General features: G+C 51.8%; 10 protein-coding genes across 10 annotated transcripts; 5 read left to right on the forward strand and 5 right to left on the reverse strand.

Annotated features, from left to right (window-relative positions):
* Positions 1 to 538: 538 nt before the first annotated feature.
* POX_c04349 (Arsenical-resistance protein Acr3) lies at positions 539 to 1,975 on the forward strand (the record flags this gene model as incomplete). The annotated part of the gene is made up of 4 exons (XM_050113229.1): positions 539 to 794; positions 872 to 1,014; positions 1,098 to 1,184; positions 1,313 to 1,975. The coding sequence occupies 4 exons, from the start codon at positions 539 to 541 to the stop codon at positions 1,973 to 1,975; spliced, it is 1,149 nt and encodes a 382-aa protein (XP_049970785.1).
* Positions 1,976 to 2,468: 493 nt separating this feature from the next.
* POX_c04350 (uncharacterized protein) lies at positions 2,469 to 4,177 on the reverse strand (the record flags this gene model as incomplete). The annotated part of the gene is made up of 2 exons (XM_050113230.1): positions 2,469 to 3,753; positions 3,855 to 4,177. 2 exons carry the CDS (start codon positions 4,175 to 4,177, stop codon positions 2,469 to 2,471), a joined length of 1,608 nt encoding a protein of 535 aa, XP_049970786.1.
* A 1,081-nt stretch (positions 4,178 to 5,258) lies between these two features.
* POX_c04351 (uncharacterized protein) lies at positions 5,259 to 7,060 on the forward strand (the record flags this gene model as incomplete). Its single annotated transcript, XM_050113231.1, has 4 exons — positions 5,259 to 6,221; positions 6,397 to 6,761; positions 6,856 to 6,952; positions 7,037 to 7,060. 4 exons carry the CDS (start codon positions 5,259 to 5,261, stop codon positions 7,058 to 7,060), a joined length of 1,449 nt encoding a protein of 482 aa, XP_049970787.1.
* Positions 7,061 to 8,283: 1,223 nt separating this feature from the next.
* On the reverse strand, positions 8,284 to 10,534 carry POX_c04352 (uncharacterized protein; the record flags this gene model as incomplete). The annotated part of the gene is made up of 3 exons (XM_050113232.1): positions 8,284 to 9,408; positions 9,506 to 10,333; positions 10,403 to 10,534. 3 exons carry the CDS (start codon positions 10,532 to 10,534, stop codon positions 8,284 to 8,286), a joined length of 2,085 nt encoding a protein of 694 aa, XP_049970788.1.
* A 294-nt stretch (positions 10,535 to 10,828) lies between these two features.
* Positions 10,829 to 11,319, forward strand: POX_c04353 (uncharacterized protein; the record flags this gene model as incomplete). The annotated part of the gene is made up of 3 exons (XM_050113233.1): positions 10,829 to 10,852; positions 10,940 to 11,132; positions 11,246 to 11,319. The coding sequence occupies 3 exons, from the start codon at positions 10,829 to 10,831 to the stop codon at positions 11,317 to 11,319; spliced, it is 291 nt and encodes a 96-aa protein (XP_049970789.1).
* Positions 11,320 to 11,762: 443 nt separating this feature from the next.
* POX_c04354 (COP9 signalosome complex subunit 8) lies at positions 11,763 to 12,562 on the reverse strand (the record flags this gene model as incomplete). Its single annotated transcript, XM_050113234.1, has 3 exons — positions 11,763 to 12,028; positions 12,098 to 12,279; positions 12,348 to 12,562. The coding sequence occupies 3 exons, from the start codon at positions 12,560 to 12,562 to the stop codon at positions 11,763 to 11,765; spliced, it is 663 nt and encodes a 220-aa protein (XP_049970790.1).
* Positions 12,563 to 12,944: 382 nt separating this feature from the next.
* POX_c04355 (Dolichyl-diphosphooligosaccharide--protein glycosyltransferase subunit stt3) lies at positions 12,945 to 15,452 on the forward strand (the record flags this gene model as incomplete). Its single annotated transcript, XM_050113235.1, has 5 exons — positions 12,945 to 13,077; positions 13,134 to 13,157; positions 13,244 to 13,324; positions 13,396 to 15,118; positions 15,182 to 15,452. 5 exons carry the CDS (start codon positions 12,945 to 12,947, stop codon positions 15,450 to 15,452), a joined length of 2,232 nt encoding a protein of 743 aa, XP_049970791.1.
* A 921-nt stretch (positions 15,453 to 16,373) lies between these two features.
* POX_c04356 (uncharacterized protein) lies at positions 16,374 to 16,845 on the reverse strand (the record flags this gene model as incomplete). Its single annotated transcript, XM_050113236.1, has 3 exons — positions 16,374 to 16,465; positions 16,641 to 16,765; positions 16,832 to 16,845. The coding sequence occupies 3 exons, from the start codon at positions 16,843 to 16,845 to the stop codon at positions 16,374 to 16,376; spliced, it is 231 nt and encodes a 76-aa protein (XP_049970792.1).
* Positions 16,846 to 17,776: 931 nt separating this feature from the next.
* On the forward strand, positions 17,777 to 20,551 carry POX_c04357 (uncharacterized protein; the record flags this gene model as incomplete). The annotated part of the gene is made up of 8 exons (XM_050113237.1): positions 17,777 to 18,114; positions 18,183 to 18,348; positions 18,418 to 18,548; positions 18,608 to 18,811; positions 18,887 to 19,235; positions 19,290 to 20,140; positions 20,236 to 20,306; positions 20,397 to 20,551. The coding sequence occupies 8 exons, from the start codon at positions 17,777 to 17,779 to the stop codon at positions 20,549 to 20,551; spliced, it is 2,265 nt and encodes a 754-aa protein (XP_049970793.1).
* A 1,165-nt stretch (positions 20,552 to 21,716) lies between these two features.
* POX_c04358 (uncharacterized protein) lies at positions 21,717 to 24,004 on the reverse strand (the record flags this gene model as incomplete). Its single annotated transcript, XM_050113238.1, has 5 exons — positions 21,717 to 22,397; positions 22,451 to 22,937; positions 22,992 to 23,061; positions 23,131 to 23,199; positions 23,284 to 24,004. The coding sequence occupies 5 exons, from the start codon at positions 24,002 to 24,004 to the stop codon at positions 21,717 to 21,719; spliced, it is 2,028 nt and encodes a 675-aa protein (XP_049970794.1).
* Positions 24,005 to 24,866: the final 862 nt, after the last annotated feature.

Here is a 24,866-nt window from a genome sequence, read left to right on the forward strand (position 1 = left end):
AAGCTCCGACTGGCTCAATTATTATGCCGAGTGGCCATTTACATACTCCCGACCATCTCATCAATGTGTTGGTCCTAACTCTTCAACTAAAAATCCTTCGCCGTCGCACTGACACTTGACAGCTGGTCACTGCCATTGCTTGATTGGCGGAGGCGCTAAAAAGTGTCATTCCGCAGATTTGATTGGCTCGGACCACGCCACCTCCAGGCCGAGTTAGGTTTAGTGCGGCATCCCAAAGTAGGTATGTCGTGCAGATGATTCCAGATCGATTATCTTGGGCGAGGATTTTGGGCCCTGGGGGGATATAAATGGATGTCTTGGGGGACATTTGGGCAAATCTGGAGTGATTCCGAGAGGTATTTGAGGACTTTCAGTGTTTCGGTCACGGTATGGGTTAAAGCCTTCTTATTTGATTTTGTACCTATTGATGCACAGTGACGGGCTAATATGAACATCGGTGAAGCATAAACGATTCTCTCGCTGGAAGATGGCCGCTTTGACGGGATCGCATCCTCTTTCACACAACAAAACAACAAATATGTCACCGAGTTCAACAGTCCTTGACAATGGTGCTCAAAGCCCAAATCTCAGCGACCTCGAGAAGCAAAGAGACCAAGATGAATCAAACTCTTCATCGCAAAGCTCCGCCCTCAAAGGCCTCGGTTGGCTGGACAGATTCTTGGCCCTCTGGATCTTTCTCGCGATGGCAATTGGGATTATCCTCGGCAACTTTGTGGAACAGACGGGCCCAGCGCTACAGAAGGGAAAGTTTGTAGAGGTGTCGATTCCAATTGGTGAGTGTCCCATTCTTGTTGTGGCTCTTGCGCAAGAAAAGAGGCTGACGGATTCCGTTGCTTTTGATTTGCGGTAGCAATTGGATTGCTTGTGATGATGTACCCCATTCTTTGCAAGGTTCGATTTGAATCGTTGCATCATGTCTTCAGAGAGAGGGAAATCTGGGTCCAAATTGGGTTCAGTGTACTCGTGAATTGGATTATTGCGCCGTTCCTGATGGTAAGACATCACGCAGACAATGTTGCTTTTTGTTCTCAGAAAAGTCAGAAAAAGAGCAGACATGCTGACAAAATGTCCACCAGCTTGGTCTAGCATGGGCCTTCCTACCGGATGAGCCTGAACTGCGAGAAGGCTTGATCCTCGTCGGACTAGCCAGGTGCATTGCAATGGTACACAGCCTTTTGCCCCGTTCCTCCAATCTCTTCATATACTCCTCCACACTCCCATTTCATGCACAGAAGAATGACTCGGTAAACCGCTTCTCAACATGCTAACATTCCCATCTCTCGACACACAGGTCCTCGTCTGGACTAACCTCGCAGGAGGCGACAACGAATACTGCGCCATCCTCGTCGCCATAAACTCCCTCCTCCAAATCGTCCTCTTCGCCCCCCTAGCAGTCCTCTTCATCAGCATCATCGGTGACCCCCCCACCACTCGAGACGTGACCTTCTCCTATTCCACCGCCGCAAAAAGCGTCGCCGTCTTCCTGGGCATTCCCCTCGGCGCCGCCCTCCTCACTCGCATCGTCCTTCGGAAACTGACCAGTCCCCGCTGGTACGACCAAGTATTTGTGAAGTTCATCAGTCCGTTATCACTGATTGGGCTATTATTCACGATCCTGGTTCTGTTTGCGTCGCAGGGCCGTCAGGTCGTTCATCAGATTGTTTCGGTGGTGCGTGTTGCTGCGCCATTGATTGTTTACTTTTGTGTTATCTTCTTTGCGACGCTTTATGTGGCGTGGAAGTTTGGGTTTGGATATAAACTGGCTGCGACGCAAAGCTTTACGGCGGCGAGTAATAACTTTGAGTTGGCGATCGCGGTGGCGGTTGCGACGTTTGGAGCTGATAGTAACCAGGCGCTGGCTTCGACGGTGGGACCGTTGATTGAAGTTCCTGTTTTGTTGGGACTGGTTTGGGTTGCAAAAATGATTGGCAGACGGATGGATTGGACTCCCTAGAGAAAAAGAGGAGGGTGGAAAACATCTCTTGTAGATTGACTCAGTCGTCTTCTCCAGGCCATCTCTTCGCCTTTGTATATTATTGGAAATGATACCATGATGCACAATCATCCACTCTGCCCTCGTTCCGCGATCTAAAAGTACTTAGGTTCGTAGAGCACTCCTCTCGTAAGCACTACTTTCGTACACAGGGATGCCGGTGGTCTGAGAAGACCTAGGAGAACAACACTCAAAGACATAGATATTCCGTGACTGATTGAAGTAACCCGAGCCGAAAAAAAAAAGGAACGCCAAAACCCATGATTAATGATATGAGGATGCCCAGAACAAACTCCAATCAGCCCCAAGGGCGTGCGACATGCTTTCGTCTTGACATCGTATCTTCTTTTCGAATCCAAAGTCATCACTGTACAAGTCATCCTCCCCCGTCAATTTTTCACGTCCACCTAAACGGACCAATGAATATTTACTTCTCTTTGGCGGAGCGCCAAGTTCAATCATCCGCGTCGGTTACCTCTAGCAGCTCCAGCTCGGTATGCACCATACTCTGAAAGTCAGCACGCGACATGCCCGTCGCCTTCGCCAATCTAAAAAGGCTTTTGATGCTGGTGCCAATGTGCTGCTTGACACCCACTTCGTACGAACTCTGGCTTTCCGCTTCCTGCTCCAGCTTTGCAACCGCGTCTGAACTCCCAGAAGAGACCGATGCTGGGCGTGGGTGGCTGAGCGAGCGAGCTGCCGCGTCATTGGGAGTTTCGCCCGCCGCATACCCATTCGTCCTTGGGAGCGTCGAGGGGTTCAAGTCGTCGACTTGCCGCCGCAGCAAGCTTGCGAGCATATCGCCATTTAATGACGACGGACCCACCTCGGACTGCTCTTCTTCCGGGTCGTGGCTGTCCATGGCAGGCTGAACATTCCCGTATTGCGAATAGTAGGATGCTTCCGATAGACCTGATGGCTGATGAGAAGTCGGGGCCGCTCGAGCTGCCGGAGTTTTACTCCCCGGCGTCGCATCGTACTGTGCCCAATAGTCATCATCGTCATCTTCCTCGTTCTCAGCCGCGCCACTCTGCGCTTGTCCCGAAGCATTGTATGCCGCCTGAGCTTCCCGTCGCTCGTCCAACACATCGGCGAATAATTTCTGGCTAGCCCGCTCATTTGCCTCTCCAATGGACTGCGTCCATGAGCTATCATCCTCCGCGGGGCCCTCCCGCGGAAGTAGTTCTGCGACCCGCCAGCCTCGGCCACCCCCCGGCTCGTCATCCGGGCACCAGAGGTAGATGACAGTCAAGCGGAACTCAGGCAGTAAAAGTCGCGCCTGAAGCGTCTCGTCGTCGATGCGCTTATAGGCAATGTGGATGTCTTCGGGCAGGTCGATCTCGCCTGAAACCGGATGGGGTTCAAAGGTCGCTTCGTCCACGATGCTCTGTACACGCTCCGCTTTGGCGGAGTCCCAACACAGCAGACGCAGCCATGAGTCGGACGAGGAGGCTGAAACTGAATTCAGAAACTGGGTGCGCTGGCGCAGAATAGGAGAAAGCAGCGGCAGGAGAGCTGGCGGGGGACGAGGGGAGACAAAAGCGGTAGGAAGACACGCAAGGAGCGGAGGAAGCAGAGTCCGGGGATCGGGAGGGCTGATCAGTTCAACCATGATCGACGGCGGGATCACTTCGATTGAGAGAGTCGGTATAGGGCGAGTATGAAGAATAGTGAGCAGCAGGAGGAGGGGGAGGAAGAAGAGGAGGAGGAAGTGGTAGTGGAGGAGATTGAGATGCCGACTGAAAGGCCAAGTCCAGTCCGTCGAATGAAGAGTTCCGATGAGGAGAAGTCCCTGCTCTTTTCTCTTTTCTCTTTTCTTTTGGTCTTTCCCCCCACAAACCGGTGGAAGCTGCCGTGGCCCGTGGCCCGTGAGGAGCGCAGGATCTCAAAATGACCCACGGGAGGTCTCGAAATGGATGAGAGCTCCATTCGCCCGAGATGGTGGCGTGCGTGGGGCAGCAGCGGCCGGTCGCTGGGCTCTTTTAAGAGAGCGAGCGAGCGAGCCAAGAGCTTCGAGCCGATCAGTCCAAAAGGTTTTTTGTCCAGTCCCAACTGCTCAAGTGTCCCCCCAGACTTCAGGAATCGAAAATGCTTGTTTGCTCTTGAGCCAACGAGACTCTCCTCGTGGCAACTTGGTGGAGAAATCTGGGTGACTTGCGGCATCTCAATAGCTGCATGACTGACTGACCAGTAGTGATGTATTTATGTTTACCCTCATGTGACAATCATCAACGCACAGCTTCAAGGGTTCTCGACAATCTGGACGAGGGCATTCTACTGCCACACGAGGTGGAGATGGGTTATCGAGGACGACTGGGGCTCTGGTTGACATTTTTCCTATTCCAGTAAATTGTTGGTAGTCCCGTTCGAGAGAGCCCAGGTACACACATCGGAACGTGCTCCATCAGCCCGCCATATTGAATGTAACCTCGTTCCCCACATGGTCATCGGAAGGCACACACACGTTCCTCCACCTCTCAGAGTCTAGGTCAAGTTGGACTGATCGATGGAAGAGGGTCTTTAGCACTGTTGTGAAGAGACATGCTAAGACTTTGCCAGGCACAGGAGATAAATCTGTATGCAATGATCAACTATGAATTCAAACACACTCTTCTCAATCTTCTCACTTTTCAGCTTGAGAGTTACTAGTTGACTGGTTGAGCCATCAGAGCCAAGTCTGAACTCTCTGGTCACAGGACTGCACGTGCAATCTTTCTCATTTCATAATTAAATATTTCCTCCCCGGCTGTGTATTACTTTAAATCCGGATCGAAACTCAAATCCAGGGTTGATGACTGTCAAGGACGCATATCCACGGCGTTGATCCAGTCGTCAAGTGGTGCTGCTTCTGTTCGGAATCCAATTAAGCCGCCGCCGACCGGAGGCGACTGTGATCTCGGTCTCCGATCATGCATCATGCAGCTGAAGGAGCGCCAGCTCCGAGGGGGAGAAAAAAGAGAACAAGACCAAATGAAAGGGGCACCAGACCAAAGGCAATGAGCTCAAAATTTTTCTTCCATGCTCGCAGAACCAACAACCATTCTTCTACCTCACCCCCGGCCCAGTTCACGTATCCCAACGTCGCTGTCGTGAAACTCCGTACTGGTGGTCCTTCGCCGACCTGGAGTTGACCCCCCTCTCTCGAACACCCCACGTTCACTGTGATCATCGCTCATGACACACCCTTGATGCAATGACCAGCCATCACATTCAAGACAAGCCAAGACCCACGGTCTCATCTGCCATGACAGTCGGGATCCCCGATGACTGGTTCAGAGATGGTGCATGGACTCGGATGAGTTCTAGAGAGCGGCAAGAATGTTTCCCACTATGGTTCGAAAGGCAAAAGCACATCCGACGCAAAGTCGATCTGCGTCTCTGCACCCTGGCCGGCCTGCTGTGTAGTTTGAATTTGCTCGACTCGGGCATCCTCGCTTCCGCAGCGGTCACCTCGATGCCGGCGGATCTGGGTCTGGACCAGGGCTCTCGATTCTCAGTGGCCATCTTCTCCTTCACCATCGCCAGTGTCGTCTGTCAAATACCATGCACCCTTGCGGTGCGCTACTTTGGGCCTCGAGTCTGGTTCACTTTCACTACCGTGGTGTTTGGTCTCATGAACCTACTGACTGCGTTTGCGCAGCAATGGTGGCATGTCATTCTCCTTCGAGTGATCCAGGGAATGGCCATCGCGGGCATGTACCCCGGTCTAACTTATCTCATCAGCACTTGGTACCTACGTCGAGAGCAGCAGCTACGATTCGCGATTTTGCAGGCTGTGGAGGTCGTACTTCTTGCCTTGGGCAATGTGCTGAATTGGAGACTGGCTGGCCTCGATGGGGTGCGGGGATACGCTGGCTGGCGGTGGATGTACTTGGTTCAAGGACCTATCACTATCGCGCTGGGGATCATCACCTATTGGTGGATGGTCGACTTTCCGGAGACCACCCAGCCGAGTAAGTGGTTCCTAAATGCAGATGACAGGAACATTGCAGTGGCTCGCGTCAACGATGAACGAGCGGACGCCTTTGTTGAGCCGTTCTCTTGGGAGAGGGCAATGGAATGTTTCAAAGATACGAAGCTGTATGGCTTTGCATGCTTGTACTTTCTTCTGAACCTGGTTTCCACCGCCGTTTCATACTTTTTGCCGACCATTCTGGAGGATGGCCTGGGCGTTGTCGGCCAAAAGGCGATTCTGCTGTCAGTTCCGGTAAGTCTTTGGGCTCGTGAAAGTGACGATGATGCACGCAGATGCAAAATTTCGATTCAACCATTTCGGAGAATGAAGGGATCAATCCTGAAAGTTGAAAAAGAAAGGCCACAGCGAGGGCGGCAAAAAAACAGGTGGTTTGACGTACCTTGACTAACCTTGCGCGTCTGATTAGCCATACCTCTGGGCCGCAGTAGCCGTTTTGATCACCTCTCTCTGCGCCGACAAAATCAACCTCCGTGGACCATTCATCTGTCTGAACGCGCTCTGCATTGTGTTCGGTTTCGTGATGCTCTATGGCGCCCCTGCCATTCCAGTAGGGGCTCGATATGCCGGCATGGGGATCGCGACAGGCGGATATGTGTCGAACTGGGCAGCGCTGAACGCTTATCAAGCCAACAACGTCATTGGCCAGTGGAAACGTGCGATCACTGCCGCGACGGTGGCCATGTTCGAAGGCATGGGAAGTGTGGCAGGCAGCTTTATTGTTCGGCAGTCAGAGGCACCAAAGTATCCGACTGCGTTTGGAGTGGCGCTTGGGTAAGTCATTCCATGCTTGCAGTTGGCCCCGCCGTGGGGGAGGGGGATGCTCTGTGAGAATGTGCATGATGCTGATACTTTGAGACTACGATAGGTCTCAAATTCTCATTGTGATGATGGTGATTTTGTTCTCGATTTATTTCAGACGGATGAACAAGTTGGCAGACAGGGGTCAGTGGATAATGAACGTCGTAAGTATCGCAAATTTACACAATCCTCCGAGTTCTTAACGAGGTTGGCTACAAAGATTCTGACACACTGAATGTTCACTCCAGGCCGATTTCCGATACACAACTTAAAAAGACAGCCGGCTCGCTTTTTCTGGCATGTTCACACAAAACTCCTGTTGAAATCTATTACTGCGCGCGTCAAGATAGATATATCTAGAGGACCTATATTTCAGGTCTTATGCCCAATTTCTAATCATGGAACATACGATATCACTAATATCACTCACTAAAATCAATGAATCAAAGTATCAATTTGAGAATTGGCCTGCTTCCCGACTTGAACGACCAGATTTTTTATAGGGACGACGTTCACGTCTAGATTGATAACTTTAGTACCGCTGATCTTTCATTTCCCCAGACGAGGCATACTACCTACGTAGGAACCTGGTCATATAGTACTATCACCATCATGATCCATGCGCGAGAAAACCCCCGCTCAAACCCTGAAATCATCACGACCGATGTGGCTATCGTGCCAATAAAAGACACAACGGTGTCTCTCATATTTGATAGCGTAGCCTCAAATTGATGAAAAGCTTATTTTAGCGCCGCAGGTGGAATATCTGACGAAGTAGTCCGATACGGGAACCCGAGGACTGAGGGCCATACTCCAATCACGAGGCAGTACTAGGCGATGGCGATGAAATGACTGCGCCTTCTTGAAATCGGCATGTCAAATTTCCGGTGATACGATGTGGGTAGGATGGGCTATAGTATTCTTGAAACGTAGGATTTGACGTAGTGAGGGTCCGTAATAAATTGGGCCAGAGAAAGATAGCGACAGTGATGTGTAATAGATATTATTCGGAATTCCTAATAATGAAGGGTACATTAATATAATATAAGTTACTAATTATTCTGCATATTTGTCTTCAACAACCTAGGCTAGGCATACCTAGACGAGGAATTATAGCTTCAATCGCTTTTCCGGAAGAAGCAACGTTTGACTCATCTCTAAGGCAGGTCGGTCAGATATAGTCACATGCACATTGCCTTCTTCACATGAAATATACTAAACAGCTATGAGATTATAGATGTGAGAAAGGCACCCCCTCGCACCGATATATTACATGTCCGGCGATGTACACTCCTTTTACGACTACAGGTAGTGAGCAGAAAACAGTTCCTGAACAGTATATCATTGATGAAATGGGTATATGGCAAGCAGAACAGATGTAGAAAGACACGGGCTTGCAAAAAGGCCAAGGAAATCGAACAACAAGAGATATGACCGAGAAGCCGTGAGCGCAGGCGGGCAGCTATAGGGCTGTCACTGACGCCATCACACAACATTAAGTCGCTCGATCCTTCTGTTCCAGTTTGCCCACTAATCGCTTCATACCCGCCCATTCCTCAGAGGGGACTTCTTCGGACGGCCCACCTAGCCCCTTGCCGACCTCAAAGACGGTGACGACACCGTTAAGGCCACCAGTCGCGAGGCGTCGGCCTTCACGCTCTTCCCAGGCGACCTTGTTGAGACTGCGTGATGGTACTACGCCGGGGCCACGCGAAGGGGAGGTCCGAACGACGGGGACCTCAGTGTCTGTGTACAGATCCCACACTTCGACGTTGCCAGCACCGTCGACGAGCGAGAACACTCCGGGTCGGTGGGGTGACCACCGCGCGTCGTAGACCACATCGTCACGAACAATGTCCAAAATAGGCGAGACGACTTGGGCCGGAGCCATTCCGGATGTCAAAGCCGCAGTGGTCGCGGGGGGTCGCACGCGCCAAAGTTTAACACTCCAGTCCAGACTGGAGCTCAGCATAAGGTCTCCCAAATCAACTGGACCGCGGGCAGGATGGAATGCCGTAGACATGATCGGAGCTCCATGCCCTCGGTATGCGAGGCGGTGGTCAGTCCCAGCCTTAGCTCCTGCCCGATCGTAACGATGGCAGGGATAAATACCCCCCTCCTCCGTACCGACGATGAAGAAAGTAGGATCAGATTGAGGGAAAGACATGGTTGTGGGCGCGAGATCTTCTGTTTTGGATGGGGGAGGGGTCGTCAACTCCAGGTATTCTTGCGGCTGCGATAGCATGTCGACCGTCCAGCCACAAACAACTCCGTCGGTGGAGACAGTCAGGATATTATGTGCGTTTTGAGTACCAATGATCGAGATGCTGTAGACGGGATGAGTATGTCCGGAGCCGGTCAATGGGGTCTTTTGCACGGGGGCGCCGCCACCAGCCCGTGACGATCGAGTATCCCATAGAAGCACCTGGCCCGAATATGAACCTCCGACAATCAAGTTAGGATGGAAGGGTGAGAATTTCGCGGTGAGAATGTCGGAAGTAGAATGAAACACATATTCGGGCCGAGAGTGCAGATGCTGATTCCAAACCTGGACAAGCCCATCGGGTTCATGAGGAGCTGATGGATTTTTGGTGTATGAGGCGAGAACAAGCTCAGGGAACTGTGGCTGAGTCAGTAACAGGGAAGAAGGGGAAGAAGAAGAAAAAGAAGAAGCAGCAAAGGAAGACTTCCTGCTTCGGAGATTGGGGATCCCTCACCTTTGGAGAAAAACTGAGATCGGTGATCATGCGCTTCTTGCTCCAACGTTCATCGTAGAATTGGCAGACTTCTCGAATTCCCCGCCTCTTCTTTCCAGTTTCTTCATCCTCTTCCATGTCTCCATTTATGCCAAGCTCGTAGTCAGCCAGAACGTCATATTCTTCGTCCAATGCCCGCTCAATCACCTTGGAGGAACGCTCAACAAAGTCTAAGAAATCGTTGGACGAGGTGACTGCCTTTAATTCATCATCGTCGAGCATGCGCATTGGATAGCGGACTTGCGTTGAATGTGTCATGCTATCAGACCCCGTGCCTCTGTTTGCCATCTGTAGCTCTTCCTCGATCTCTTTGCGAATCTTCTGCCGAATTTCCTCATCGCGCTCCCGGTCCCGCCGACTCAGTCGCTTACTCGATCTTGAGACGCCAGCGTCTCCCTCAGCATCCTCAGCATCGGAGCCGGGTTCAGATCGAGGTGGCGATTGCAAGTCATCTGTCTGAATGGCCTTGCTGTACGTGACAAGCTCTGGCTTTGGTTCAGGGGCAGGCGTGGTCTGAATCTCCGACGCGGAGTACGTGTATGCCTGTCCATCGCCGATCGTTTGCACAGCGACAGACTGCAAGGGTGGCCGAGATGATGGCGATTGGGTTTCCACGTTATCACCACTAAGTTGACTGGCACTGAGAACAGAGTTGGGGCGACTTCCTTTTCGCGACGGGCCCTCCGCACCATGGCTAAGGGAAGCTGAACCTGGGCGGTCGACCAGGCGTGAAATTAAATCATCGAGCTCAGCCCGACTATCGGTACGACTAGGGACAGGTGAGGCGATCTGAACGCATTCTCAGTCAGCTGGCAAGTTGACTCGTGAATTATGAGCGTTTCCCCAAGCGGCATTTACCTCTGAAGCATCACCGATACTATTCCGATTATTCGAAAACTCTCTTTGGCGCAATTCACGCTGCTTCTTGAGCTCAGCTAGCTTCGCCCGTTTCGCCAAAATCTCATTTTTGCGCTGTTGAATGGTTGACATTTCGAGCTCGCCAGCAGTTCAAGCACATTCAAAGCTATGTTGATCACCAGGAATTGTAGATGTACCCGTACTAATGTTGTTGTCCTGCGGGCGGGTTTGGAGGGGATGACATAAGCCGCCCAGGTCCCGGGAACGGCGCCGGAAAAACTCGCGCTGAACAGGGACTGAACCACCTCGCCTTGTCCAAACCCGAGGATTCATTGCCATTGACGGTTGACAGTTGTTGAACGGTCCCTCGGATTTCTCACTCATTCCTTCTTGCTCTTCGATCCGGTTTCCAGCAACCTCGCAGAAATGGCCAGCACTCAGGGTGTCAACGTGAGTCCCCATCGGCCCAGAATCCACCCCCATCGCAACGTGACGCAAGTGAGATCGGATGTCTAATCGGCCATTGCCTCTTCCCAGGTCTTCCGCTACTCGGCTCTCGTTGCCGGTCTCATCTACGGTGTCTACCACCAGTCATCCATCACCCAGGCCGCCAAGCGCACGGAGATTGAGCACGAGTACGCCCGCAAGGAGCGCTTGATCGAGCAGGCCAAGGCCGAATACAGGAAGAAGACCCAGCCCAAGCAGGAGACCACCACACAATCAAGTGGATGTACGTGACGCGACTGCCTTTTCCAAACAATACCGTTGAAGACCAGCGCCTTTTGGGCTGCTTAGGTCTATCGTCTCGGATACACGGTGCTAACCGGTCTCTCATTCTTTCAGTGATCACCGACTTTGAAGACCCCAAGTTCGACCTCGAGGCTTTCTTGCTGGCCAAGGCCAAGGAGAACCCTTGAATAAGCTGAGATATGGTATAGAGGAGGGATGGATACGCATTTGCCTGCCATGCTCGCACATCCCCCCAGGGTATTAAATGCGATTGCTCGGGTCCATTCACTGTACGATTGTTCGGGTCTAATTTGCCCCCGAGTTGCAACATTGCGAGCGAAAGATGCAATGATTTTCTTTTGATTTGTTTTCTTTTACTCATCATTTTAGACGTTATCATATGGGTCCTGTACATACCCTGGGCTATCGTGCGACTGTACACTACAGTTGGACCCCAAGAAAAGAGCAAAATGATCGTATTACGCACTTTTGAGAACTCGCGGCTGCACTCGCGTCGCGTTTACAAACATCCCTGTCAGCCATGACTCCCAGCCACCAGTATTGACCGCGCAACGAGTGAAGGTGAATGAAAGCGGCGATTCCGGTACGCCATTGATGTGACCCTCCTCCCCTAGTCGCGTTTGCCTAGCAAGGCCATCGTGTCGAAGAAGGCGTTGGTCGAGTGTTGAGCCTCGGTCTGCACGACGATGGGGGAGGGGAATAGTAGCTTCGCTGTCGAGTCCCATTTCCAACCGCAGCTGGTGAACTTGCTAATCACCGAAGACTCCCCACTCTCTAGCGCTTGTGGATCCAGACCAAGGTAGCTTGCTGCGACATCAGGTCTGATAGCTTCGTAGGATTTACTGACCGCGATTAACGTTTCGTCTTGGAAGAAACCTGAATCACGCTGAAATCAGCATTGAGCGTTCAATGGAAAGGTCCGGTACCCATGGATTGCACTCGTACCGTCAAATCTCCGGATTAGTGGTCGTATCGCTTGCGGCCAGGGGATCTCTCGGAGAATCTGATACACTTGGCCATGTTGAGTTTGCCACAAGGCTCGAAGGAGCGTCAGGCAATTCTGAGTTGACGTGTCTGAGTTTCGAAGGGCGTCTGGCACTCTTTGCGTCAAGGCGCGAGCTTCGGAGCTGTGAAGCCAACAGGTCATGTGTGAGCGCAAGTCATTGCCAACGAATGAAACTCAAGATGCGCTTACAGCTGATTCGTGAGAAGGTGAGCGAAGAAGAAGCTTGAATAAAACACGCTCAATAGTTCATTGTGTTCCCCTCCTGACCCGGCATTTGTTGAGACAGAAGCCAGCAGAGCCGCCTCGATTTCATATCGTGACAAAACTTCATAAAGCTGTGACGGTGGAAGGTTGGACGCAGCCACAGTCGAAAGCTGGTTCAGTGTGAGAGGAGGAAGCTCCATTTTAGATTCAGCCGGAGCTAACTCGGAGTTGTCTTGCCTGAATGCAATGAAAAAGCTGATGTGGAAGCTGAAAGTTGAATAAATAAGATTCTGCTTTAAATTTTGGGTAGATTCAATGTGAATAAGGACAAAGAACGACGAGGCTGTGAAGTACGAGCGGCGATCTCTCCATCTGCGATTGATTGCGGGGAGCAGTCGGAGGTGGCGCGTTTTCCCCGATGCAATGCCAAGACTCCAGAAGTGACCACCTTTCGCAGCTCTTCTTCCTCCACATCATCAACCCGGCGCTCAAAGAACACCCATTGGCGCCTCCGCCCAATTCCTTTTCTAATTTCATGTTTTTCTCTTGATTCCTGGACTTTTCTCCATTTTGCTGGCCATTATGGCCCAATCTTCGCCCCTCGACATTGTGCTGAAAGGCAGCTCCGGTCAAAGCACACGCGGTCTGCTGCGGATCATCATCCTGCTAACAATTGCGGCGGCAGCCGTAGCTAGTCGTCTGTTCAGTGTTATTCGTATGCGACTCCTTGCTATATCTTCTTTATAGACCACTGCTAATTTGGAATTGCAGGATTTGAAAGTATTATTCACGAGTGTATGCGCCGCCCTGAATCTTCCAGATCGACATCAACTCTAGCTCGGCCTCATCCATCCTGGAATGCTAACCTTCTTCATTCGCAGTCGATCCGTGGTTCAACTTTCGTGCAACAAAGTATCTGGTTCAGAATGGGTTCTATAGCTTCTGGGACTGGTTTGATGACCGTATGTAATTCTACTGTCGTCAGCTATCTATACATCGATGCGTTGCTAACGCCAGCTGCTTTGCTGCACAGGAACATGGCATCCCCTGGGCCGTGTCACTGGTGGCACTCTGTACCCCGGTCTGATGGTGACTAGCGGTGTTATCTACCACATCCTCCGATTCCTCACTATCCCCGTTGACATTCGCAATGTGTGTGTCCTTCTTGCCCCTGGGTTCTCAGGCTTGACAGCGCTTGCCATGTATCTCTTGACATGCGAGATGTCCACCTCGCCCTCTGCTGGTCTTCTCGCCGCGGCTTTCATGGGTATTGCCCCCGGTTACATTTCTCGATCCGTGGCGGGAAGTTACGATAACGAGGCTATCGCCATCTTCCTGCTGGTCTTTACCTTCTTCCTCTGGATCAAGGCCGTCAAGAACGGATCGATCATGTGGGGGGCTCTGACTGCTCTGTTCTATGGATACATGGTCTCAGCATGGGGTGGATATGTTTTCATTACCAACCTCATTCCACTGCATGTGTTCGTCCTCCTTTGCATGGGTCGCTATAGCTCTCGTGTGTACATCAGCTACACCACCTGGTATGCCCTTGGAACATTGGGCAGCATGCAAATTCCCTTTGTCGGATTCCTTCCGATTCGCAACAGTGACCACATGTCCGCTCTCGGTGTCTTTGGTCTGATTCAGCTTGTTGCATTCGCGGAATTTGTCCGAGGATTTTTGCCTGGCAAGCAGTTCCAGAAGCTCCTAACCGCAATGGTCTTGCTCACCTTCGGACTCGGTTTCGGCGGTCTTGTGCTCCTTTCCGTGTCGGGCATCATCGCTCCCTGGAGCGGTCGTTTCTATTCACTCTGGGATACTGGATACGCGAAGATTCATATTCCTATCATCGCCTCCGTGTCTGAGCACCAGCCTACCGCCTGGCCCGCTTTCTTCTTTGACCTCAACTTCCTCATCTGGCTCTTCCCAGCCGGTGTTTTCATGTGCTTCCAAAAGCTGAAGGATGAGCACGTCTTCGTCATTATCTACGCAGTGCTCGCAAGTTACTTCGCCGGCGTGATGGTCCGTTTGATGCTGACCCTGACTCCTATCGTCTGTGTTGCTGCCGCGTTGGCCCTGTCTAGCATTCTGGATAGCTTCTTGACCATGGGGCGACCCAGCGCTGATGCAAAGGCCAAAGCTAGTGCGGAGGACTTAAAGTCACTCCGATCGGCCTCCAAGCCAATTGTGGGTATCTACTCGCTTGCTTCTAAGCTCACGGTTTCAGCCTCCGTCACTGTGTACTTGCTTCTCTTTGTTTCTCACTGCACTTGGGTCACTTCCAACGCCTACTCGTCCCCTTCGGTGGTCTTAGCCAGTCGCATGCCCGACGGTAGCCAATTCATCATTGATGATTACCGCGAGGCCTACTACTGGCTTCGCCAGAACACTCCGGATAACGCCAAAATCATGTCCTGGTGGGACTATGGCTATCAGATTGGTGGTATGGCCGACCGTCCCACGCTCGTCGACAACAACACTTGGAACAACACCCACATTGCGACCGTCGGTAAGGCCATGAGCTCTCGTGAGGAGGTCAGCTACCCCATTTTGCGCCAACATGATGTGGACTATGTTCTGGTGGTCTTCGGTGGATTGCTGGGCTATTCCGGTGATGATCTCAACAAGTTCCTGTGGATGGTCCGTATTGCCGAAGGCATCTGGCCCGACGAGGTGAAGGAACGGGATTATTTTACTTCCCGCGGCGAATACCGCGTCGACGACGAGGCTACCCCGACCATGCGTAACAGCTTGATGTAAGTTGCCCGCCCACTGTTATCTCCCTCGCTTCCAATTCTGACCTCGTTGCCCTTTTCCAGGTACAAAATGTCATACCACAACTTCCAATCTCTCTTCCCCGCTGGCCAAGCCGTTGACCGGGTTCGTGGTTCCCGTGTGCCGGCCGAGAGCCCGCAGCTTGACACCCTTGAGGAGGCCTTCACCAGTGAGAACTGGATCATTCGAATCTACAAGGTCAAGGACCTGGACAACTTTGGCCGTGACCACAGCAACGCGGTCGCCTTCGACAAGGGTCTGAAGCGGAAGCGCGCGGCGAAGAAGAAGGGTCCTCGTGTTCTGCGAACAGAGTAGACCTGCTTTTTCACTTAGACTTTTGTTTCTGTTTTCTTTTTATATTCTCACTCGCCGGTTGTTTGCGCTCGTGGCTCGCCGGCCTTTCGGGTCTGAATAGTCCCGAAAGAGTTTCCATGTACTTCGTCTGTTCATATCTCATTTTACAAAAGAAGACTTTGAGACAATAAGCATGTGATTGCGCCTGCGCGTATTCCGCTAGTCCCATGCTTCAGTCACTCATGAATCCAGACAGCTCTGTTGACGCACCCACGAACGGTCTTCCACCTGGTCCTAGATATGCATGGCCCTTTGACTCAGGCTCGAGTGGGATTTAGATACGAACGCACTCGTGTACTCGGCTAGAATAATATCCCCAAGGGTCTCATGTGTTGATCCCTGTCTGCCGGTTAGACACCATGTCGGAGTTTCAGGATTCGTGTGGACTGTATGCTGGGGGTCTGACAGGGTCCCTCACTGGCCCTCGTCGGTCCCTTTTGAAAATTTCCCCAAATCAATCAGGAAAAAGTTGTAGAAAAGGATTCATCAGGCTTGCATGTCGTGACCAGAAGAGAAGAGAATCATATTCATATTTGACAGATAGTTTCACGAGGACAACAGCAGCCAAACCACAACGTCCCCTCTGTACAAACAATCCAAGCCCACAAATCAAAACCGCTGAGCCCGCAAACCCCATCGCAATCAAAGGGAGTTGCCGGTCCAGAAAGACTCCATAACCCCATTGTGCTCTAATGAAGGATCTCTGCCGAAGGACCCGGTTAACCATCTGGTTCTGGCTGGGTCGAGATGGCCCCTCGGCGTATACAACCCTCCCGGAAGTATATTTTGGTATTGTACACGCTCAGTTTCGCAATTGATCGAAGCGTAGCAGAGGTGAGCGAACGAGCCCAAAAGAGGCACCGTGTACCGTCTGCGTTGAGTTTACTTCTGCTCGGGCAATTTTTGGGCCGGGGCATCGGGCACCTTGACGTCGGAGAACTCTTCTTGGCCGACGGCGCGGATTGTGTACGAATCTGAGTAGAAACAGAGACGACTCTGACGTTAGCGAGCTGGTCTTTGAATCATTTTCGGTGATCGAGGAAGCGAGTGCTGCTGCGCATTCCTAGCCCCGGAACAGAGTGTCGCGCACCAACGAACGGTGCGACAAGGGCAGGAAACCGACTGCAGTATCTCCAGGGGCATACTTACAGACAGCAATTGTGAAGGCGAACAGGCTGAACCCAGTCACGGCATTCTTGAAAAGATATGGGCGGCGGGCACGCAAAAGGGCGGCGCCGGCGCGGTAGTCCTTGCCGTAGTACGTCGAGTTGAAGCTATGTGGGCACCATGGAAGTCAGCGTACACTGTGGCTTCTGGTCAGTGCTCGAGGTTTCACGTACATTCCGCTGGCCATGGTGTGTTGTGTGTATGTGTGGTTGTGGGACTTGACAAAGCGTGAGAAGATCGAATGTCGGAGTGGTCGGCGATCATTCGATGTCCGGCCGAGATGTCGGAGGTCTTGGCGTTTAAGTACTTTTTGGGTACATCCGCCCGAAGTCTCGGAGGACTGCGCAAGGTATACATTGTGGTAGATGGTGACTCTTGTCGGCAACCCGACACGACTACTGTAATTTTCATTTTTGTAAACTCAATCGTATGAGGGCACTAGGCTAGTAGGTAATTACCTTAGTAAAGGTAAGAGTGTATCTGATTTTCTGTTGTGAGAGCTTCGATAGAGATGATCATACGCTTGTTGTATACATGTTAGATCCATCACTGGTCCATGTATGTAGTGTAGCGTAGCGAGATATAGATTCTCAGCACAACGTTCGAATACAATTTTTTTTGGCTTCTCAAGCTTAAAAAGAATCAAGAATTTAGTGATTGAATTTAAGATTCATTCTACAAAGGGAACCGTGTGTCCCTTCAAGGCATTGGCCGGCCAAAGTATAGCGGGCGAGACCAGAGGCGTATCGTGACACCCAAAAGAGATGACCAACTCGCGCGCCGAGCATCATCGGTCTTCTCCCCCAACTTTTCTCGCAGCCCCTGCGGCCTTCACTGTTCTCTCCTGTACCCACTCTCCGCACCAGGGAAAATTAACCGCCAACAGGTCGGTTGAGTGACTCTGACTGTGGTCATCTATCCTCTCCAACTTTTGTCTTGCCATTTAATCCCGCTCTTTTGCAGTGCGACGCTGACGCTGCTGTCGCGTGTCTCCCGCCAACCTCAGCTCCGCGAGCGTATCCGAAGAGCTTCGTCCGTCCCTGCCCGCATTTCCGTCAGATCTCTCCATCGAATCTCAACTGGCGGATAACCCTCGTTAGATACCTTTCTGAGCGGCGATGGCTCAATCGCCTGACCAGGTCGTCGACCAGGTCGCACAGCTCAATGCCGCCCGGAAGCTCGTTCTCAGCGATGCCGCCCTCTACCCGCAAATCGTCAACGGCATCCTCCCCATTGTCGGAGCCACCGCCAGGCTAGAATTACGAAGATGGGGCGCGGACTTCCTAGCAGAGACATTCGCGACTCCAATACTTGCGACTTCCCAGAAACAACAACTTGCTCCGACGGTCCTCGCCTCGATTCAAGAGATCCTCGCGCTTCCGGAGACAGACAGCGCGGTCCTCGCCAGCTTGATCCAGACATGCGCGAGTCTATATCCGCTCATCTTTCGTCATGTGTAGGTCCTTGAAAAGCGAAATGAAATGGGGGACCAGCCAGCGTTACAGAAACTAATGCGCTCACTAGTGTCAATAACCCCAACGATAGCAAGGCGTGGGAAACGATGAACGCCGTGAAACAAGAAATTCTTCGCAAAATGGATTCCTTCCCTTGTTCGGTCAAAATCTGCTGTATCAAGTTCCTTCAGCGGGTAGTCCAGGTTCAGACACCCGGATTGATCGCGGACCCCAGAGTACGTTCGCCCATTTCCATCCCGTCCTCGATATCGGATCCCCGTTACCTGCATACTTACACATAACAGCGGCCCGACCAGAATGAGACCTCTCTCGCCGTGGTGCCCCGGAACCACGCACTCCTGTCCATCCCACAACTCGAGGCGGAGTCATCAGGCCTACTCGACCGACTCCTGGATGTACTGCACGAAGAGACATGGTCAGAAGCCGGAGACTGATTCTTCAATTGCTCAGAACACCACACTGACTCATGTCTAGTAATCCACTCTTTGTGAACGCCACGCTCAATTGTCTGGCGCCTCTTATTCGTACACGACAATCAATTGCGAACAAAATTATCCAGACCATCCTGGATTTCTTTCCCACGAAACATGTTCATCCGCCATTCACACCCACAGTCCGCGTTGGGGTCAAGTCAATGGAGAGAACCGCTCGCGCATTGCTTTTCAATGTGATGAAAAAGTGAGTAGAGGTAGAGAGACAGGAGCTGGAATCATTCGCTCTTGATACGACATTTCTCACACGGTCTGCCTGCAGGAACCCTAGCCATCCACTCATGGGTAAAATGCAACAGTACATCGATCGCCTGATGCAGTCCCGACTGGAGGCGACTGAAGATGCTTCTCGGAAGCGTGGATTGCCTGCTGAGCCCACAGATGGGCTGGACAACACGAAGAGGGCTCGCCTTGATGCGTTGACCCCACCGCCGCTCAAGATCCCTCCTCTGCCCCCAGGCCCGACCAGCTACGACCAGCTCTTCACCCTCACACAAGACATCGGTCTCTCCTCCTTCGATGTGAAGCAGCTTCCCCCTGATATTGTCGTGAAAATCGCTGTTCCCTTGTTGGCGCAAGTCAATCCGTCGCTGCTTACTCAAGCTGTAGATGTAAGTAGATTCCATATCTTGGCCCCGTGCACACCCCAGCTGATTCGGCTCTAGGCCATACGAAATCGATACGAAACCATCACGAAGGAGCAAAATCAAAAACGACAACAGCTACATCTAGCTGCCGCCACTGCAGCGACCGAAGACGACGATGACTACGAACCCGACTATGAGCCGGAAGACGTTGGAGCAGATGCGCCGGGCGAGGCTGCTGCCATTGCACAGGAGGAGGCCGAACTGGAGCCGGATCTGGTCTCCTTGGGGCCATTCACCCTCCCCCAGCCACCGCCATTGTCTGAGGAAGAGGCCAGCGACGTCGGTCGCAGCGCCGTGTCCCGGGTGTTCGGCATGATCGATGCCGTGGACGTGGCCTCATCTTCGTCCTCACAGAACAAGGCTCAGCAACTGGGCTTTGCACGACTCGCCGGAAGTACATTCGACAGGGAAGCTTGGGTCATTCTCCTTACTCGTCTGGCTACTCGCGCCCCAGCTGGCCTGGAGGGTGATGCCAAAGCCAAGAGTGGTTCAGCCTCGGCGAAACGGCAACCAGCAATCTCTGATTCGATCCGAGAGACATTCTATCGGTACATCTTGGAAGATTTCCGACCTCGTCTCAAAGTCGGAATCACCTGGCTGAACGAGGAATGGTACAATGATCGCGTTCGAATGAAAGCAGCAAACCAGGAGCGAACGAATGAAGACGAAGAAACCATGGTCACACTCTACTATGACACTTGGGTTCTCCGTTTGCTCGACGGCTTCTTACCATATCTTGATTCAAAGGACATCAAGATCTTGGTGCGCTTCCTCAGTGAAATCCCCGAGGTCACCATCGCTATCACGCAGCGAGTGGCAAGTCTAGCTCGGGATCCCGAGCGCGTAACTTTGACCGTACAAGCCCTGATGTGAGTATTTCTCGACGGACCGTTCCCTTGCCCATGATCTATGGCTTGATTCCCCTGTATCGAAGGTGCTCGAAGCTAATGTCCTATGCTCTCAGGTACCTGATCATGTTCCGCCCACCAGCGCGAGAAATGTGCCTCAACGCCCTAGAAGACGTTTATCAGACTTGTAAGTTCACTTCCATTTCATCCCTAACCATGGCTGCTCATCATCTACCACGACGCGGATTGTCGCTAACACATACTTTTCTACTCTCAGACGAGGAATCAAGACCCGCTGCTGGCAAAGTCCTCGCCAGGTGGCGCCCACAAGCACTACCTACGCCAGCTGAACAGACAACCACAAGGCCCGCGGAATCTACACAATCTGCGACGCCGACCGAGCCGCAACCACCGACGACAGCCTCAACATGACAAGACCTTGTACCGCCAGAGACCAGGTAAAGGGGGAATCAATCGACGTATTGTAGCGAAATTAGCAGTGGGACTTGCATTTTGTTTTTTTGGTAAGGGTGAATGGAAACTTATTGCTCTATGTCAATCTGGCACTTGAAGCATCTCTTTCTTCAGCTTCAGTGTTCATTTGGTATACAATTGAAAATACCCTTCCTCTGGTCTTGTCTAGGACGAATCCGTCTTTTCGAATGGCTATTATTAGAATTCTGTCGTCGTGGCCCAAATGATAAATTGACAGGACCTCATCTGATTCAGGTTGGGTATTTACTTCTTCTATTCTTTTGGTTTCGCCGGTGTATCAGGGTGATTTCCTCCACCATCCTTCAAGTAGGAGAATTTGTTTAGATGGATGGCATCCATTGAATCTTGTCCACAGATGTTTCTTTTCGACACATGCAGCATGACTGTAGTATGCTATCCAGCAAGACAAAAAAACAAAGGGAGGGGAGAAAGGTTTATAGAGCAAAATATTCTCTCCGACCAGCCATGTCATTCGAGCATGTACAAAAAAAAGTCGACAGAAGGTTGAAGATGAAGAATGAATTTAGAATTCCGCCAACCCAAATGTACCACTCCCGTGAGAAGAGAAAAAAAACCACAACGCCATAAACACAAAATAGAAATTGAAATTCAATGACAACCCTGCTTCCAATCCATGCAGTCGTAGCCCGAGTTCGGGAGTTTGAGAGAATAAAGTAAAAAAGTGAGTAACGAAGCATTCCACTAAATGTAAGGGGAAGAAGCCAATCGCTGATATTTCCATTACACAGGACTTTGTGCATAAGAAAACTTGAACCTTGCAGCCTCTGGTAGTCTCATATCCTCATACAGACGGGGCTGTCCCGAAGGAGGCAAGAGCCCAGAGGCATAGAAAACGCGTCGTGATGAGCCGGGCCAGGGCAAATGTGGGAGAGAAATTATGTTGTACGAGAGCGAGGTATAATGAGTAGACCAAGTGAGAAGCGAAGAAGCCGCAGGGGGCAAGAGAATGGGGGGATGAGAAGGATTGAAAGTTCAAATCGTGGTGCCTATTGAGCTCAATTTCAAATCCCTCCGCCAAAATCAGCAAGCTCGCTCGCTTGGAGAATAAGAACATAACGTGATCGAGGGAACAAGCAATTGGCTAGCGAAGAGGGGCATGGCCAGCGCTAGCTTCTGTGGGGATTTCTGCTTGGTGAGTGTGGTAGTGTATCGTTTCGCCTGGCTTTGCATTATACGGCTGCGAAGGGCCTGCTTTTGATTTGGAGAGTTGAAACAAACCCGCGTGAGCAGGAGGCGGAGAGTACAGAGGATTGCGAGAGGAGTCGAGGCCTGGAGATCGACGCTCTTGAAGAGGACCAGGGTGAGATTGGGCTTTTCGCACGTCTAGCGGTGACGAGCTCTGTGATCTCAACCCAGACTTATGCTCCATATCATAGTCTGGATTGCGGAATGGTCCTTGGGCATGATGTCGTGGATCTTGCTCGATCCCGTACGGCGTGTTGTTGGCTGATGAGTTCGCCGCTGACATGTTTTCTGGTATCGTGGAGGCAGACCCATTGGGCGCATTGATGTCCACGACGCGTTTTTGCGCCGCGGGAGTTGCAAACGAGGATACTGGGGCCCTATGATGCTGAGAATAGATGTGCTGCGGTTGTTGTTGGTGAATGGGATGCTGAGGGTTAGCCCATGGGGTTTGCTCCAAAAAGGCTTCTTCGGCAGCTGTACGGAAGGCGTTCGAAGACATGGCCGAGACGGCGTTTCGAGGGGGCATGGCCAATGAATGCGAATGACGTGGAATTGCCACTCGAGTCTCCACGGATATCTGATAGCCTGGTCAGTGATGTCGCCTAGGATGCAGACGAGTCCTCAACTTACCCCCATTTTTTCCAGGTCCTCTTCCAACTCAGAGGGCCGTGCCCCGAGCAACGTTGGTGCCGCCGGGAAGCCAACATACTTGGCCACTCCGGCCATGATCGAAACCTCGTGGTTGTATGCGGTCTGGTGCGCGATTTGCTGTGAACGACGAGTCGGGAACGGCACCACGTGATGTGGGCTCAACTCATCCGTCTTAAAGCGGTCGTGTTGGATCGCGTAAAATTGTTTGCTGATCGCGCTTGAATGACGCTCTCGCACATCTCGCACCCGCTGGAAAAAGGTACTGTGAGTCTGCGCTCGCTCGGCCAAACTTTTGTTCAGCAAGGCCTTCAAACGGTAACGATATAATGTATGTTCGTATTTGATCTTCGCGTCGCGATATCGTTGTACGCACTCGATCTGGCGCAGATACTCTGGATGTGTTGGATTGGGGCCAGAGAGCATTTCCAATTCGCGATTGAGTTTTGTAACTCGTTCATCATAAATCCTGGGAACGTGTCAGCAACCCGAGGAAGATATTGATCGCCGTGTCCATTCTTACTTGTCCCGCAACGCGGCAAACTCTTTCTCCAATGTCGCTAACGACTCCATCGCAGACATTTTTTTCACAGCTGTAGAGTGAGCGAACATGGTCAACGTGGATCACCAGTTTAGCATAGCCTCTACAAATAGTGACTTACACTCTTCCTCTGCCCTGGCTGTAACTTCGGCCTCATCGGCCTCATCCAGAGGCTCCGCAGGTTCTTCGACTGCGCATGCAACAAACATTAGTGATTCTGGCCCACATCCATGTCTGCAAGCGAAAAGAAAAGAAGTATTGACAGGTCGCTTACCTTTTCTGCCTCTTTTCCCTTTTGACGAAACGACAGGAAGCTCTGCGTCCGGAATGTCGTCTATGGGCACGCCATCGTCCATCAGAGTGGCGGGCTCTTCGTCCATCACTGGCTCGGGAGAAAGCGGAGTGTCGTCGTCCAAAGGGTCACTTAGACCGCTCTTCATAGAATTGCGTCGCTTCTTGACCGGCTCGTCTTCTCCGTGCTCCGTTCCTGTCTCGTCGCCGGTCTCGACACGCTTGCGTTTTTTCCCAGCACTATCCACAAGCTCTGATTCATCCAAATCAGGAATCTCGCTGTCGCTTGCGTGGTTTTTAGAGGAGCGTCGGGGTTTGCTCGGTGAATCGTCCACGGTATGTTCATTTTCGTCCACATCGTCAAGTGTTGTGCTCTGGTGAAGTTTGCTGGGACTGGGACCGGCACTACCAATGCCGGCAGCACTCAGGACAATATCACGCTTTCGAATGTTGTGGGGAGAGTCTTCAATGCGTTCGGTTTCCGCCTCGGAGTCGTTCTCCAACTGCTTCTCAGGCTTTGGAGATTCGTCAAAGTCGGAGGGCTCGTCATCGGAGACGTCGTCGATCTCACTCAAACTGCTCGACCGTCCATCATCCATGAGAGGGTCGTCTAGAAAGGGATTGCGCTCGCCATTGGTCATTAAGGACTCCGGACCGGTCTTGGGACCTGTGGAGCCTTGCTCTCTGCTCTCTGCCACTTCCATCGAGAGTTATGTGAAATCGCAACACTGTGACCCGGTAGTTATAAAGAGGCGCGAGGCCTACTTGTCTGTAAAGGTTCAACGGAGAGAGAGAGAGAGAGAGAGGTGCGGGTGGCTGTCGAGAGCGAAGCGACTGTCGGTAGGGGAGGGGTCAAAGCCGTTCAATCACCGCTCTACTGGCCAGAAAGAGAAACCTTCTTTTGCCTGACTTAGTCACATTGATTAGCTCTGAGTTCACAGTGCATAAACAGATCTGGTTGCGCAGTTGGGTAGAGAGCAGATTGGTGGGTGAGTGCAAGATGTGGGTAAACGCCTTTCTGCAGGCGGTGCGGAGATTGATCGTCGCCGAGAAGCCCCAACATCGGAAACGAGCTTCCCCGTCGAGTAATGGGGGGTTTGCGTATCTTCAGAATACGCCAGTCTTGCTCTCCAGTTCTTCATGGTTCTTTTTTAACGCGCAAAGAATAGGGCAATTCAAGATACAGGAAGCAGTGGTCGTAAGGTGACAGCGACGTACCGTTTGCACAATGCGCCCCAAATCAATGCCGTTGGGTATGACTGCTTGGGGTCGGGCTGGATTTCTCAGCACCGCGGGGTCCTCAAACACAGACCACTGGAGAGATAGGTATATGTCCCAATTTCCTGCGCTTGTATTGTGCTCCCAGTGAGCTGTATGCTCTTCCGACCGCCAGAGCTGAAGCACCGAGGGCAGATCCGCTAGGATGTGGGTAACACCACAGTATAGGGCCGAAGGGTGGGGATCCGCATGAAGCGATACTGGATCGAAGTAGCCAGGAAGGCCAGCGAGGTTCAAAGGAGACCACAGAAGGATTCGTCACGCAGGAGCTGTCGCGAAAGAGGTAGC

This window comes from Penicillium oxalicum, chromosome III, assembly GCF_001723175.1.
Source record: "Penicillium oxalicum strain HP7-1 chromosome III, whole genome shotgun sequence".
NCBI classification, from domain to species: domain Eukaryota; kingdom Fungi; phylum Ascomycota; class Eurotiomycetes; order Eurotiales; family Aspergillaceae; genus Penicillium; species Penicillium oxalicum.